Here is a 13,535-nt window from a genome sequence, read left to right as displayed (position 1 = left end):
CTTTGTGTATGGCAGTTGAGTGCCACAAACATTATTGTCTTTTATCAAATACCAAAGGTTAGCCTGAAAGAAACAAATTAACTCTTAGTGTTTGTGCTTGTGTCTTAATGCACTAAGCTGCTATAACAATGACAGGGATTTGTGGGGTATTAAATTACAATAATTGGCAGTTTGTCAAATAATTGATGGTGTGTTCATTTCCAGTTTTTTCCGTAGCGTTCAAAAAGTCTGAGAAAAATTAAGCAAGATGAAAACTGATCTTAAAGATAGAAAAACGAGACAAATTAATTTAAGATCTCCTTAAATGAGCCTCAGTAATAAATCTTTGAAGTTTTGAAAAGCTCTGTTTGTGAATCGCTATAGGAATGTGAAGCCTAGTTAAATCAGTCTTACAATGGCTTAAGCACAATCTAATCATCCTTATATAGACACATTATGAACCAGCTTAGCACATTATTAATGGCAACTATTTTTTTTTCTCTACATGACCGTGCTAGTTTAACAATTAGGCTATAAGGTTTCATGTCCATCTTAACATGAAATATTTGAAACTGTCAAGTTGAAGTGCCTTGAATTTATACAAGTTTTTCTGGGGGTTTTGTTTTTTTACGTCATGATTATAAAACTACAAGATAATCGTAGCCATTCGTGGCAGTGTAAAATATTCAAAGAAATGTCTCTTTAAATATGTAGGAGGTTATTCAAGTGTTCTCTGTATATTTAGCATTTACAGAAGTAAGGCTTGTCCTTATGGCATTTATTGTGAATCCACATGCTAGAAGCTCAATTTTTAAAATATTTTAGTTGGCTTTGGTTGGCTTGTAGGGGAGAATTTTACCAGCACAAAAGCAATGTTATAAGTCTGTGCTGGTGGTCTTGTGGTATAGCATGAAGACTGTTTCTGGCAGTAACAAATTTTGCTACATGATACTTACAAATTCACAAAAGATGGTACCTTTGTAATCTGTAGCATACTATGATAATGAATAGAAATGAATACCCACAAATACATTTTAGCAAAAGGAAAAATGTATAGATTAGGAGATGTTGCATGATTGCCAATGGTGCAACAACCTTGGATAATGATATGAAGAACAACTCGCACCATAAGCCTTCAATAATGAGCAAAACCCATACCATTATCCATATAGTAAGCTATAAAAGGCTCATTGATGACAAAATGTATTCATAATACACATGTAGAAATCAGGTATCACACAAGGACACCTAAAATCCTCTGTATGTTGTCCATACCTTACAAAGACAAACAAAAGAAAGTTCCTGTATGATATTTTAACTTCAATAAAAAATCAAAAAATCAGGACCTTAATAAATTTATACCATACATTTGTTGATAACTATGTTTAGCAAAGTTGACCTTAGATAGAATTAGCTATTTGTTTTAGGTCCTTTTTCCTCATATAGCTCTTCCACTGTTTTGGTTCTTATACATTTTTGGTTTTTTAAATATTTGACTTTGAGCATGCCTAATGAAGATAAACTCGGAAAAGCGCTGTGCACGCATGCAATTTATTGTGTTTGTTTTCATATTTTACTGAGTGAATGTTAAAACTATGTCATTCCAGTAATCTGAAACTGAATGTCAAAAATGATGAAATGATAATATATCTAGACAAATATAGTTTTTCAACTAGAGGATCAGACAGTAGGGAACTTTGACTACAATAGATGGTATATCTTGTTAAAAAATGTTGTAATTTTAAACAGTTTGTAATACATGCTGTATATATGAAACATTAATGAGTGTGTACTTTTAATTCTTTATCATTATAAATGTTCAGGAATCAAATATACTGGTGGGTTAGGTTGAAGTTTTGAAATAATGCTGGTGGGCTTTACTGATATGTATTCAAAATACTAGCTTGAATAATTTATAGAGGAGTTGTCTCAAACAATATACCAATTATAGAAACAGATTGCAGAAAAACTAAACAATTTACACGTAATTATGATAGCGAAGATGATAAAGAATTATTAAATAAAATTTCATGCACAATTGCACAAGAAAAAAATCTTGTTTTGATATATTTGTGGTTTCTTGATAACTGCACAAATGTACTTTATGTATGTTTATTTATTAGTCCAACTCTATTGAAACTGATTCAATCTAAATGTAAACATGAAAATGAAGGCTAAGCAAACAACAATCAATCAATCAATTAATGTAAGTGAAAATGAGGCTTCTAATCTGAAATTCTGTGGAATAAAAACTAACAAAGTTGTATATTACCTAAAGGATGGAGCATTATTTTTATGCAGTTGTCTGGAGCTTCTTTTTTTTATTTGATTGGCACCCACCCACTTGGAATTAAATGACGAATGAAGATTACATGACATTTCTGACAAATATACAATGAAAATGCACAAAAATAAAACAAATAAATTTCAAACTCCTTTGTATGCCATGATGGTTAATAAGATTTTGATTTATATAAATTACGAGCATTTTGAATGGCATGTATTGGGGAGATGAAATGGAAAAAGTGGATAACATGGCTGACCTCCGAGTGTGCTGATCAGACAAAAAGCTATGCCTGATTGATGGCTCTGTATCAATCTTCCAACTTCTATTTCTTTAATTAATGTACGATAAGTTTGATCAGATTTTAGCTGCAAGTAAATAAACGATCGACATTTTCGATGAGCCGATCTGATTATTATGCTGTTTATACACAAATGTAATTACTAAGTGTCTAACAAAATTCCTTTAGTGTACTTTCTTCATTTCTTCTTCATTAGTGACATCTTCTCCGCTATTAAAAACATGTTTTATTTAATTAGTTTTAAACTCTGTTCTGCGCCAATTTGGATTTTATATTTTTAACTGGATGTTTAGCAACCAACAAATATATCAAAATTTACCAATAGATATATGATAGATTAACAACAGATATGCATAAATAAGGTTTGATTTGATTTGGTAACTGTTGACACTGATTTGCTCCATAGTGAAAATACTGAAAATGAAAATGAATTACTCAAAATTTAGAAAAGACAATGCTATTGCCCTTGAAAATTAATGCTTTGTTCCATTATAAGGGAATATATGCAAGTGCATGAAGAGACCCAACTTTGAGGGATAATTGTTTTTATAAATCTCATCCAGCTGTCACCTCCTACTTTTCTTAATGCTGAACTTTTGACATTTTACGATCATGAGAAAAAATAACACAGTAATATACTATTATTTAATGGTATTAACCCACTGTTCTTGTATAACTCAAATAATAAAAAATGGCTGATTACATTGTCTGCTGACAAGAACCGTAATCTGCATCAGTCAAACGTTTAAGTTGACTTCAGTTAGATGCTTGAATGTATGTTTGGTTTAGCTTGATAGATTGTGAATGTGACAGTAAGAATGATATGTCTGTGGCTTCGTTTGTCATCCAAACATAGATACAACCGTGAAAAAACACATTTTATCTGTTAAATATGTATTGCCTTATTATAGACATCCAAATTGATATATAGTGTCTCAAATTTGATCCATTGTTTATAGCATGAAGTGTTTAAAAGGGTATGAAGCAGTTTTGAGCATATACTGCTAATAGATGTTGATGTATCATCAATTATTTTAATTTAGTTAAGCATTTGCTTTAGTTATTTAGTCATATAATATACTGCAAGTGTTTAACCCTTTAATTTGTATACTTTCTTTTGAAATTATGTAGTTCTTGAATTTTGCTTATTTAGAATTGAGGTTATCTATGATACAGTAATCTAACAACATAACAAAACCAAAAACTAGATGTTTAGTTAATATATTTAAAAAAAGATCTAGTTTTTCATGACACACAAGAAAACAAAGTGAAGAAATTTAGTAAGTAGGTGTTATTTCTATAGAATGCATTATGATAATCATGCAAAGGGAGACAACCCATCTCTGAAATTTGAACATAGTCAAAAGAGATGTATGTCTTCCATCATTTTTCTTCTGTTAGTAGGTATGTTTTGATAGCATTTGAAGAATTATATCTTTTTCTCTTTATATTTTAGACCAGTTCCAAGAAGATGCACATCCCTGACCTTCACAAAAGATGAAAAGTATGTGTTACTCTCAGACAAGACAGGAGATGCCTACCGATTTTGTATAGATGATGAGACACATGCTGGAGAGCTACTGTTAGGTCATCTATCTATGGTGTTAGATATAGTAAGTAGATCCATACTGGAGAGTTGTTGGGTCATCTTATCCTCATTCTAGGTAACTGTTGTCAAGTCATGCTCTCATGTTAAGATCTAGTTATTAGACACATTCTTGATAGCTGTTGTCATTCTGGTATCTAAAGAAGAATGGAAATATTGCTCTTCAGTTCAGACACAAACACAATCAGTAACATTACAGATCTGATGACTATTCTGGTATCTGAAAAAGTCCATGAAAACATGTTGCTAGTGAGTTCAGACACAAACACATCTTATTGGTTAATTGATTTGTGTTGTTGGCTTTAAAACTTATGTAGTGTTCTTCCTGCGAAGTGTTTGTATTATGAGCGCACCATTGTGTAGTGTTCTTCCTGGGAAGTGTTTGTATTATGAGCGCACCATTGTGTAGTGTTCTTCCTGCGAAGTGTTTGTATTATGAGTGCACCATTGTGTAGTGTTCTTCCTGCGAAGTGTTTGTATTATGAGTGCACCATTGTGTAGTGTTCTTCCTGCGAAGTGTTTGTATTATGAGCACACCATTACATGTATGTAGTGTTCTTCCTGCGAAGTGTTTGTATTATGAGCGCACCATTGTGTAGTGTTCTTCCTGCGAAGTGTTTGTATTATGAGCGCACCATTGTGTAGTGTTCTTCCTGCGAAGTGTTTGTATTATGAGCGCACCATTGTGTAGTGTTCTTCCTGCGAAGTGTTTGTATTATGAGCGCACCATTGTTGATGATGTTCATATAGTTTAAACATGCATGAGCATAACAAACTATTTACTTATTTTAGCTCTTGTAATTGTTAGACCCCTGTAGACTCACATTCTGAAATCATTTCTGACCTAATTAAGTTTGTTCTCTTTAAATCTGTGTGTTTTTTTTCCTTCGCAAATATCAAACTATTGCAAGACCTAACAAAGCATGTTTTTGATATTGTTGACTATTCTGTAAGTGTGTGATGAAAGAATGTATTTTCAATGGGAATTATAATTTATAGTGTGGATCTATCAGAATGCTGAAGAATACTGATAATTTCTGCTGAATATAAAAATAAGGGTATGCGATATGATTTCTTATAGGAAAACTTTCTATCAAAGTTCAAATGAAGTGGTTGTAAGCAGTTATAGGTGACTGTACTGCCTTCTACAATGTGAAAAACTCATATTGTATAGTCTGCTTTAAAAGGCCTTGACATGAAAAATATGAAAGAATTCAAGAATACAATGACTTTCACTCTGTTTATTGCCTTATACATCACCAATCCTTAAAAAAACTTAACTATTCTCTGACTCATACATATGTATGACAGCTTCTAATAAAAAAAAAAAAAAATAATCAACTGGGATGGAAAACTTTCTGTTCTTCTGAAAATAAACATATTTTAATATTTACAAATTCAGAAATGAAATTGTGATTTCAGATATCATAGAGCTGTTTTGAATAAAAGGAAACAGTAAAACGGAAAAAGAAAAACAATTTTTAGACAAAAAAATAGTTGAAGCTATAAAATGGTTGTAAATAACACATTAGAAATGGTTCATTTGATACATCAACGTGTAGCGAAAAAACTATTGATTTTTCCTAGAATCCCTAGATAGACATGTTTAAGGTTTAAATGAAATGCTGTAACGGTTTTCCTTTTGTTGAAGAATAAAGAGCGTCATATAAATTTCATATAGAATGCCACTTTTATTGAAGGGATATCATATATTACAAAAGAATAAACTTAATTAAAGCACTAAAATTATGTATTTTCATGAGTCTTAACTTTCATTGCTCTCCGAGGCTTTATATAATGCAGCATAGGAAAATACAGAGGGTTATTTATCAGAGTCAACACAGACATATCTTAACTACTGAGTTTTGAATTTTCCTGACTGGTATAAAACATTTCTAAGCTTTATTAGCCTACCGGTAGGTACAGGTTATTACATAAGAATGACGGGAATACTCTAGACTAAATATGGTGGTCTTACATAAAGTTGGAAACTGATCTAATTACAATGTATTAGATAAATCCATGGTAGATGTGTGAATGTGTAACACATGAGATTGATATTATTGGCCATTTTAGGAATTTTTATGAAAACTTAGAACCTATTATACATTTTAAAAGTTAGCAGTTTCAAAAAGAAAAGGTGTCAATGGTTACATGGTGCTTTCAGACGTAAATCTTTGGGATGTTTTTGTTGTTGTTTGGTTGCTGTCTCATTAACGTATATTATCATCTTTATTCTACAGATACAGTAGAGATTTGGAAACATTAAAAAAATCTTGATAAGCTATGCATGAACAAGATGATTTCATAAGCAATATATCTCTTTCGTTTTGATATAAGTAAAAGAAAGATGTGGTATGATTGCCAATAACACAACTCTCCACCAGAAATAAATGATATCGAAATAAGCAACTATGGCTTGCCATTTGACCTTAATCTACAATAAACAAACCACATACTGTAAAGAAATCTTAAGTTTCTTTTATATATGGTATATATCCAGAACTACTTATTGTTCTTTTTTCCACCAGTATATCTAAAGTGGAACATACTATTTTGGTCCCTTGCCATTTTATCTTATTTGTACTATAAGTCCTTAGGAGACTTAATAGGAGAGTTCTGATATTACTTATTTTCTGTTTCAACCTTGAGGTTGGGCAAGTCATATTATGTGACATTTTTCTCTGTCGTTCACATAGACGAATTAAGCTAATGCAATAATTTTAACAGACTTCTTTTTAAAATGTAGGACCATACTTTTCTATTTTGACCCTCTGACCCTGACAATAAGGAGATGTTACCACTAGATTGATAAATCATACAGAAAATTTTTATTGATCCAAGCACTACATAGATTTCTGACTTGCATGTGTAAAGTTAGAAAAACAGACTATCTAGGAATCAAAACTATAATTAACTTGTGGATTTCAAAATGATTTGTTTAATTATGATATTTTGGTCCATCTGCAGTAGACAATAGCTATTTTTCTGAAATCGTGCATTTGACTCTAAATTTTTAATATGTAATTATAAAAACAGTTTCATTTTCTCTTTTCCTGATAAATTATTTAATAGGTGTAATACTGGAAAAGTACAAAATTTTTGTTTAATGATGAAAAAAATAATAGGGCTACCCAAAAAAGTTGAAATGATCGTAACATTATTGCGTTGTAGTCTGTAAACATCAATGTTTGATGTGTTTCACTACCAATAAGGTAACAGATTGGTCTATACATGGAAAAGGAAGTTGCTGACCATAGAATTATTTTAAAATCATTTAAACAGTTTATGAATTTGAAATTGAAGATTTTAAGACTTTATAAACGTTTTTCGCTTATTTATGAACTTTCCATATTAATATAAAAATAAGATATGGTATGATTGCCAATGATACAACTCTCCTGACAAGAAACCAAAGAACATAGAAATCAAAAACTATAGGTCACTGTAAAGCCTTCAACAATGAGTAAAACTCTGAAATGACACCTGTTCCGAAAGAATTCAATCAGTATTAGTTCAGAAAATATAAGAGATGCATGCATTATTTTTTTTTCAATTTTCAGAAATAATTCAAGACGTTAAAGTTGTATGCTAATTTTTTTCCAGAATCAGTAGCCCATTTACTCAATACTGTTCCCTGACCTTAGTTAAATCAAGAGTTTTAATGAATGGTCTTTATAGTTTCAATATAATAACATTCCAAAGAATACTATGTTTGGGACAAACAGCATAGATACACTAAGGACCCTATTGTTCAAAATGAAGTAAATACAATCAAAGTAACTCATAAAACATGTTTGAAAGTTAATATTTTATGGTATTTCACTGTTTTTGAGATTAAATGGTTGAAAGATAGCACAAATTTTATTTTCTACAAAAAAAACCCGATAACAATGCAAAGTTGAGACTGTCAATTGCACATGATCATTAGAATTACAGGTCCAAAACACATTTGAAAATCTACCGAAATATAAAGATCTTAACTACATTTATTGTGACACATTATGATTCCAGATTGAGCTTCTTGCTTAAGTTTTGTATCAAAATAATTTTAAAAAGCACATCACTGAAGTTCTTTTAGTAAAAATTCTGTTTTCAGTAAAAAATTAGGAAAAATAAGGCCAAGAAAATCAGTAACCACATGACTGGTTTCAGCTGTAAATTCAGATATTTATCATTTCCTTTAACAGCCTTTCACTTTTCAATGTTACGGAAATGAAACAATCACACCCACATGTGTAATTCAAGATTAAACATTTTTTGCAAGTTAAAAGAGCAATGCTGGATCTAACACTTTAATTATTATAAATTGCATTGATATGTACATACTGATCAGTGTCATAGACATTTTTACCTGGTGCTTCCAATGATAAAAAAAAATAGTAAGAAATTATGGTCAATACAAAACTTGACATATTTATTGACCCAGTCTGAACATTATATAGGTATTTTCTTGCACTGGATAATTATATTACTTTCCTTAAAAAGTTGATGAAGAAAATGTTTGTCCCAGGAGTTACAGATGTATATGAATTGCTGATGGATGTTTTATATGTAGTTTATGTGACCGTTTAGAAACTATAAGAAATATGTCATAGGGGAGAGGATCAGATACTCTCTGTACAGTGTATGTGAATGGTATATACACTGACCAAACAAATATGTTTAAAATACCCCATAGTGTAGGACATCATTATTTATAGTGGTTGATTAAGGTGTTTTTTTCATGCAACATGTTTGCAATTTCTATTATTCACTGTGTTTCATGCAAACTGATAAAAAAGCAATGTGCAAACTACATGTTTTTCTTTCATCATGAAATGACCTCTTGAATTGTGTTTTTTTCGCCTTGCATATCACTTCCATTATGACCCTCTATGTATATCAACTCTGAATATTACAGTCTTGCAGATGAAAAATCTTGCCCTGAAAGTAAAATTGAGAATGGAAATGGTGAATGTGTCAAAGACACAACAACCTGACCAAAGAGCAGAAAACAGCATAAGGCCACTTGTGGGTCTTCAACACAGCGAGAATATCCCACACCAGGAGGCATGCTTCAGCTGGCCCCTCAACAAAAATGTGTATTAGTTCAGTGATAATGGACAACACACCAAACTAGAATTAAAATCATTCAAGCTAAAAAAAGGCCAGGGGGTTATCAATGTGACAGAATGGCTAAGACATTTTTAGTTTAAAGTGTTAGCCTACGTATAAGGCAGGAAGGTTGAAGCTTGTTAGTGGTTTAGTTATCTTGATGTAGTTATATTATGGTTTGTTTGGTTTTTAGCTCACCTGGCCGAAAGGCCAAGTGAGCTTTTCTCATCACTTGGCGTCCGGTGTCGTCGTCCGTCGTCGTCCTGCGTTAACTTTTACAAAAATCTTCTCCTCTGAAACTACTGGGCCAAATTTAACCAAACTTGGCCACAATCATCATTGGGGTATCTAGTTTAAAAAATGTGTCCGGTGCCCCGCCAAACCAACCAAGATGGCCGCCATGGCTAAAAATAGAACATGGGGGTAAAATGCAGTTTTTGGCTTATAACTCAAAAACCAAAGCATTAAGAGCAAATCTAACAGGAAGTAAAATTGTTGATCAGGTCACGATCTATCTGCCGTGGAATTTTCAGATGAATCGGATTATCGGTTGTTAGGTTGCTGCCCCTGAATTGGTAATTTTGAGGAAATTTTGCTGTTTTTTTGTTTTTATCTTGAATATTATTATAGATAGAGATAAACTGTAAACAGAAATAATGTTCAGCAAAGTAAGATCTACAAATAAGTCAACATGACCAAAATGGTCAGTTGATCACCTTAGGAGTTATTGCCCTTTATAGTCAATTTTTAACCATTTTTCGTAAATCTTAGTAATCTTTTAGAAAAATCTTCTCCTCTGAAACTACTGCGCCAAATTTAACCAAACTTGGCCATAATCATCATTGGGGTATCTAGTTAAAAAAATGTGTCCGGTAACTCGGCCAACAAACCAAGATGGCCGCCATGGCTAAAAATAGAACATGGGGGTAAAATGCAGTTTTTGGCTTATAACTCAAAAACCAAAGCATTAAGAGCAAATCTGACAGGAAGTAAAATTGTTGATCAGGTCACGATCTATCTGCCGTGGAATTTTCAGATGAATCGGATAATCGGTTGTTAGGTTGCTGCCCCTGAATTGGTAATTTTGAGGAAATTTTGCTGTTTTTTTGTTTTTATCTTGAATATTATTATAGATAGAGATAAACTGTAAACAGCAATAATGTACAGCAAAGTAAGAACTAAAAATAAGTCAGTATGACCAAAATAGTCAATTGACCCCCTAAGGAGTTATTGCCCTTCATAGTCAATTTTTAACAATTTTCTTAAAATTTGAAGATTTTCAATAACATTTTCCACAGAAAGTACTGTTATAGATAAAGATAATTGTAAGCAGCAAGAATGTTTAGTAAAGTAAGATCTACAAACACATCACCATCACCAAAACACAATTTTGTCATGAATCCATCTGTGTCCATTGTTAAATATTCACATAGACCAAGGTGAGCGACACAGGCTCTTTAGAGCCTCTAGTTTTTCTACTCACAAATTTGGTGTTTTTTTCACATCTGTTTTAGTCTCAATCAAATTTATTCAGAACTTATGTAGACTGTATAGTTTAGAGACTAACATATTGTATTGACACTGTTAAACTCTTTTAAGGACATCTAGATATGTTTTTGGTTTTCTTGTGTTGTTATTTTGCACTTTTAATTGCATGTATATATGCCCCTTATTTCCATGTTTTCATTTGCTGATTTTCTTAACATAAAAATTTCCCAAAATATAGGATTTAGAGATCTTTACTTACCATTATTGTAAAAAGAAAAATGTATTGAAAGGGAAGTAACTCTTCTTATCAATGTATACCATTAGAAATAATTGGAACATCAAATCTTGATTTTATTCAAACATTAAAAACAATTTGCCTACAGGAACTTCTTGCCTTTTTTTAGATCTCGTTAATATTATGTTTTACCATTGCAGGTTGTTGCAAGAAATGATGAATTTGTGGTAACTTGCGATAGAGATGAAAAGATCAGAGTCAGTTGTTATCCTAACTCGTATAATGTCCACAGTTACTGTTTAAAACATACAGAGTAAGTTACTAGATACTCGTAACTCATACAATGTTAAAATTTATTGAACACTGAAATAAGTAAAACATGTTTTTACATAAGAAGTCATGGAAAGGAATTATATTTCTACATCAAATTTTGTAAATTTTTAAGTAACATTTGATTTGACTGTCTACAATTTAGACTTGCAAATTACCTTATAACATTTCATAGAATGGGTAGAATTGTCATTAGCTGTCATATACATATATGTTTATTTGATATTTATGCATAAAATTACAGTTGAAATGTATGTTACGAACTTACAATAATTATCGACAGGAAAAGGTCATGACCTTGAATGTTAATAATGAAAGTGAGACAGAAGATACCAAAGGGAGATAATTAAACTCATTGGTCAAAGGTCATCACCGTGAATGTTAATAATGAACGTGAGACAGAAGACACCAAAGGGAGATAATTAAACTCATATGTCAAAGGTCATCACCATGAATGTTAATAATGAACGTGAGACAGAAGACACCAAAGGGATAATTAAACTCATATATCAAAGGTCATCACCGTGAATTTTAATAATGAAAGTGAGACAGAAGACACCAAAGGGAGATAATTAAACTCGTATGTCAAAGGTCATCACCGTGAATGTTAATAATGAAAGTGAGACAGAAGTCATCAAAGGGAGATAATTAAACTCATATGTCAAAGACAAATTGGCAATGCTATGACAAAACATAATAAAACTATATCAAGACAAACAAAACACAATAAAGAATACTGCAGACTGAGCAACTTGAACCTCACCAAAACCTGGGGGCAATCTGATATCAGGTGCTCAGGAATGGTAAGTAGGTCTCTCTCCTCATATGACATAACCTCACCAAAACCTGGGGGCAACCTGATATCAGGTGCTCAGGAATGGTAAGTAGGTCTCTCTCCTCATATGACATAACCTCACCAAAACCTGGGGGCAACCTGATATCAGGTGCTCAGGAATGGTAAGTAGGTCTCTCTCCTCATATGACATAACCTCACCAAAACCTGGGGGCATCCTGATATCAGGTGCTCAGGAATGGTAAGTAGGTCTCTCTCCTCATATGACATAACCTCACCAAAACCTGGGGGCAACCTGATATCAGGTGCTCAGGAATGGTAAGTAGGTCTCTCTCCTCATATAACATAACCTCACCAAAACCTGGGGGCAACCTGATATCAGGTGCTCAGGAATGGTAAGTAGGTCTCTCTCCTCATATGACATAACCTCACCAAAACCTGGGGGCAATCTGATATCAGGTGCTCAGGAATGGTAAGTAGGTCTCTCTCCTCATATGACATAACCTCACCAAAACCTGGGGGCAACCTGATATCAGGTGCTCAGGAATGGTAAGTAGGTCTCTCTCCTCATATGACATAACCTCACCAAAACCTGGGGGCAACCTGATATCAGGTGCTCAGGAATGGTAAGTAGGTCTCTCTCCTCATATGACATAACCTCACCAAAACCTGGGGGCAACCTGATATCAGGTGCTCAGGAATGGTAAGTAGGTCTCTCTCCTCATATGACATAACCTCACCAAAACCTGGGGGCAACCTGATATCAGGTGCTCAGGAATGGTAAGTAGGTCTCTCTCCTCATATGACATAACCTCACCAAAACCTGGGGGCAACCTGATATCAGGTTCTCAGGAATGGTAAGTAGGTCTCTCTCCTCATATGACATAAATGCATGTATTGCTTAAGAAACATTATTGTTCAGAACTAGCTATATTTTACTACAAACATTATACAGATCAAAAACCACTACCACTAAGCATCAGTGGATTGTAAATACTTGCTTACTGTCAGTTAATTGTCAAAGTTAGTAGTTGTTAATTGTCATTTGTTGTCAAAGTTAGTAGTTGTCAATTGATAGTCAAAGGAAGTAGTTGCTAGTTGTCATTTGTTGTCAATTGATAGTCAAAGTTAGTAGTTGTTAGTTGTCAAAGTTAGTAGTTACTAGTTGTCAATTGATTGCCAAAGGAAGAAGTTGCTAGTTATCAATTGATTGTCAAAGGAAGAAGTTGTTAGTTGTCAATTGATTGCCAACTGAAGAAGTTGCTAGTTGTCAATTGATTGCCAAAGGAAGAAGTTGCTAGTTGTCAATTGATTGCCAAAGGAAGTAGTTACTAGTTGTCAATTGATAGTCAAAGGAAGAAGTTGATATATTTCAATTGATTGTCAAAGTTAAAAGTTGCTAGTTGTCAATGCAAGTAGTTG

The 13,535-nt window shown here is 32.7% G+C and overlaps 1 protein-coding gene across 1 annotated transcript in view; it reads left to right on the top strand.

Annotated features, from left to right (window-relative positions):
- The window catches only part of LOC143084185 (tRNA (guanine-N(7)-)-methyltransferase non-catalytic subunit wdr4-like), an 81,464-nt gene that overhangs the window by 45,348 nt on the left and 22,581 nt on the right, over positions 1-13,535 (top strand). The window contains exons 5-6 of the mRNA XM_076260596.1: positions 4,021-4,177; positions 11,191-11,303. Of these exons, the coding sequence (XP_076116711.1) occupies positions 4,021-4,177; positions 11,191-11,303 (270 nt within the window). The remainder of the gene's footprint in view (positions 1-4,020; positions 4,178-11,190; positions 11,304-13,535) is intronic.

The sequence above is a fragment of the Mytilus galloprovincialis genome, chromosome 7 (assembly GCF_965363235.1).
Source record: "Mytilus galloprovincialis chromosome 7, xbMytGall1.hap1.1, whole genome shotgun sequence".
NCBI classification, from domain to species: domain Eukaryota; kingdom Metazoa; phylum Mollusca; class Bivalvia; order Mytilida; family Mytilidae; genus Mytilus; species Mytilus galloprovincialis.
The sequence above is the reverse complement of the archived record's forward strand: the minus strand, read 5'-3'. Positions and strand labels throughout refer to the sequence as shown.